The 4,150-nt window shown below is 37.1% G+C and overlaps 1 protein-coding gene across 1 annotated transcript; it reads right to left on the bottom strand.

Moving 5' to 3' along the window:
* Positions 1-480: 480 nt before the first annotated feature.
* Positions 481-2,722, bottom strand: bnip4 (BCL2 interacting protein 4). The gene is made up of 5 exons (XM_079833366.1): positions 2,555-2,722; positions 1,896-2,043; positions 1,738-1,804; positions 1,115-1,344; positions 481-1,027 (listed from the first exon to the last, which is right to left on the bottom strand). The coding sequence occupies exons 1-5, from the start codon at positions 2,595-2,597 to the stop codon at positions 982-984; spliced, it is 534 nt and encodes a 177-aa protein (XP_079689492.1). The 5' UTR covers positions 2,598-2,722; the 3' UTR covers positions 481-981.
* Between the last annotated feature and the right edge of the window lie 1,428 nt (positions 2,723-4,150).

Genomic DNA, 4,150 nt, shown 5'->3' with positions numbered 1-4,150 from the left:
ATTTATTATTATTGTCTAAAAAAATATTTAATCAAGGGTTGACCGATGTTGCCAATGATCATATAATTGTCCCCAGTAGATTGTTTGAATTATGTTAGTTTGGTACATTTAGAGAAAGTTCGTTCTTTCTTAAACGGTCAACTCCAACCTAGAACCAAGCAGACAATAAAAAACTGGATCATACCGCCACCTGCTGTTCCAGAAATGCCAGTACAAAACATAAGACGATTCTGGAGGAGAGTTTGGCAGCAAGTGATACATGGTTATATCACGATTCGATATCTAAACTCACAATACAATATTATTGCGAAACTCCAAGATATGGTAAAAGATTAATAAAAAATGTACTATTGATTAAAATGCTAAATTTGGTGTTACATTGGGGTGGAAATGAATAGGCTTGGACTTGGTGCTGGTGCTATTTACTTGTTAGAATGGATTAAAATAATATATATAATATATAAAAACACAAATGAATTTGAAGATTGGTATAATTTTGGCAGGTCAGTTTATTCATTTTCCATAGCATGTCACATATGCCAGAACATGAATTTACACTCGAAATAATGATTTAAAAATGCTACAAAAAAGCAGCTCAGCTGAAGGACTACAATATGACCTAGTCAGTAAAACAATATTCATGCCAATGCATTTATGGTAACAAACATTTTTAATTCCAAGCAAAAAGTTGAAATTTATTAGGCATATTTCCTGGTTAATCTAACCTGATATCCATACACAACTGGATTCATTTGTATTAATTCTGTGCCAAAGTCCCCGCAGGAGAACCAAAGAAAAAAAAAAAATGTATGCTGAGAGTTTATATTTCTCATCTTATTTTCACAGTGTCCTCTTACATAGTCCTGCATTTCTCCTGGAGGAAAACAAAAGTATTCCAGCAAAAGGCTGTCGGGTTCTTTCTAGAGACTATCCCAGAGTGACACTGACACACAACATACACACACATTCATCTGCTATGACTCAGATAACAGAGCACTGAGTGGAGAGGCGCCGTCCAATACAGATCCTGCAGAGAGAGATTAAAAATAGTCAAACTGTGAACAAAAGATCAGCCAGCAAAAAGTCAGACTTTGTAAAGGCATTACTGTCTTACCCCAACCCAAGCATGAGGATGTGTGTCAAAACTAGAGAGGGTAACAGCAACTTCAGCAAGTTTGTGTTCATTTCCTTGTCGTTTTTGTCAGAGTTTCTGTTGCACAATCTGTTCCGCTTTGGCCGTTTAATAATCAATGCTGCTGGTGCTACATTCTCTGGCCGACTGGACCAGTCACAGATCCTTGAGACAGTCTCAGCTTCTTGTTTGCTCTCTGGTACAACTTCCCCCTGGAAGTGAAAGAGCAAAGTATCACAATACATTTTGATCTTTGTCAATTTCACTACCACTGATTTCTAGTCATGTAATCTCTGTAATGCAGTCAAAGCATAGCATGTTTATAGTGGTGCTACAAGAATCAGCATACATGTCGGTTAAATTATATCTCCATATGCATGTATTGCAGCGCAGTCTGGTTGTGATACCTCTAAAAATACCTGCATGTATAAATCATATTGAAATCTTATTGAAAATATTGCTCAAAATAAACTCATGATTTTACATGTATGGCAGGGCATGATTAGTAATGAACTAATGCAATATTTATACCACTTAAACCCACTGTTCCTGACTATGAATCTAAATAAATGCAAACTTCTGCAATAAAGTCTTTTTTCTTTTACCTGTGCAATGGTGTGTGTGTTGAAGGAGGCTGCACTGATGAGTGGAGGTGTCTGGACATGTCGAGGACTAGGAGGAAATAAGTAACAGTAATTAGAATTATCATACAATTCCTTGTCTTGCCTGTACACACAGTTCTCTTGAAGTGGTTTGTACACACCTGCTGCAGTGAGAGCTTGTCCGTGAACTACTGCTGGATTCCCGTTGAGCTTCCAGAAGCATTTTCTCCAGGTCTGTGATATCAGACAGGGCTGGTGTGTCCTCACTATGTTCACTACATGAATCAAAGTGGAGCTCCACCCATGAGTCTAGAGGAGAAAAGTACATAAAAGTGTTCAGAAATGATTACTCAAAGCATTTTCTACTTTTTAGAAGTGGGTCTTTCTGATACATCTTTACAACAATCACACACTTACTACACTTGATCTAACACAAACTGAATCAAAAAGGGTCCAAACTCCAAATATATAGCAATGTAACTTACATTTTGGATGTTAGTCAATAAATCCCAACATAATCAGTACAAAATGGAGTCATTGTAAATGCCTCTTGTCCGTTATCAAACATTTGTACTAGCAAAACAGAACAAATGTTTGTTTTAACAAACAAATAGTTGCTGACTTGGCAGTATGACCGGATTTGAACACAAAGTTCTGCATTGTACATATTTAAGAGAAAAAACCCGATGTACATTGGTATTAAACCTAGGAATGTGCATAAAAATTGTCTGTTTCTATTGATACGCTTATTGTTTTCATTAGCTATCGATGAAGGTAACATTACGTTATTTAATCAAACGAGCCAAATTGTACAACTTACCGTGCAGACCTTCCTCCTGAGTTATAAGTTTTTGCGTGGACATTGATGTTCCTTGTAATTTTCCTTCTAAATGTAGCGTTTCCTAAATGTTGTTGTTTGGTTGCGCGCCCTGAGAAACATACGTGACAATATCGCTCTTGGAAAACACTGACGAAATCTTTTGTTTACAGACAGACACCGCGCTCTGATTGGTCAGACGTTAGACCAATCATCTCAACCTACGTGTGTCGAACGATAGAACTCTGGCATGAATCGAACACGCTAGACACATTCAATTAAAATACGAGAAAATATACTGATTTTGTACCTTATACTGTTTTAATAAAGTTTTTTTTGGTAACTGATGTACTGATGCACACAACAAGACGAATCAAATTCACAGTAAAAAGAATGAAAAGCTGTAATCAGTGAAAATATTTACCCACACACAATGTAATTTTGATGAGTATGTTTAGTTTTTAGTCTAATATAATATATAAGTTAACCAATTTGAGTCACCTCTCGTTAATCCTGGAGTTGGAGTTAAATTTGTACCCCTAGTGAGTAGTGGTTAAACCAAATCAAACTATTACACATTGTTTGGTGTAGTTAGTAGGCTACATTTGCACACATTTGTAGTGCATGTGTGTTTGTTTTTGTAAAGTCAGTGCGATATCTAATGTAGGTGCCTTGAAGAGGTGTCTCTCGAGCCTTCATTTGCAAAGAGACATTCACAACAAGCAACGTTGTCTTGCCTTTGTTGGACATTAAATAAAATGTGGTGTGGTATGGTCAAATTACAAACGGTCAATTTCGTTAATGTTAGTTATATTTCAGGACAAAAATATGGGCCTAAGCAACTTAGGTTTTCTTTATTATCCATAGGCTACATATTTTCTTTGAAAGAAAAAAAATGTAAGCATCAAATATGATAGGCCTACATCAGGCTTTCGTTCAAACATTGTATTGCGTTGCATTATAGGCTTATGCTTTGACCCTATGAAAACTACAGAGCTTTTATAAAACTATAAAGCATTTAAATATATCCTTAATAGGAAACATAGCACACATACATCTCGGAGACGTCTATTTGATGTGTGTGTTGGCATCTAGAAGACTAAAATCTAGATTGTTTGCTCATCTGCAATACGACGTTTCCTGTTAGATGTCAAATAGACGTTTAGAAAATGTCTTTAAGATGTTGATGATTTAGAACAGGGGTGTCCAAACTCCAAACTCGGTCCTGGAGGGCCACTGTCCTGCAGAGTTTAGCTCTTACTTGCCTCAACACCTGTCTGGAAGTTTCTAGTATGCCTAATAAGACCTTGATTAGCTGGTGCAGGTGTGTTTAATTGGGGTTGGAGCTTAACTTTGCAGGACAGTGGCCCTCCAGGGGCCTGTACCATGATGGTAGTTTGACAAACTCAGGGTTACAGGATTAGTTTTGAGTTGACAAAACCAAACCAATCTATTCAGGCTTTGTTGGTCCCATGATGCTGATCATCAGCTTTCTCTGTCAACTCAGGCTTTGATCCTGAGTTTAGGAGTTTAGCTGTGACATCAGCAGTGAACAGCCAATCACATGCTGTGGATCAGTGAAACTGAGATTCATTTCTC

The sequence above is a fragment of the Gobio gobio genome (assembly GCF_949357685.1).
Source record: "Gobio gobio genome assembly, chromosome: 13".
Taxonomy (NCBI): domain Eukaryota; kingdom Metazoa; phylum Chordata; class Actinopteri; order Cypriniformes; family Gobionidae; genus Gobio; species Gobio gobio.
The sequence above is the reverse complement of the archived record's forward strand: the minus strand, read 5'-3'. Positions and strand labels throughout refer to the sequence as shown.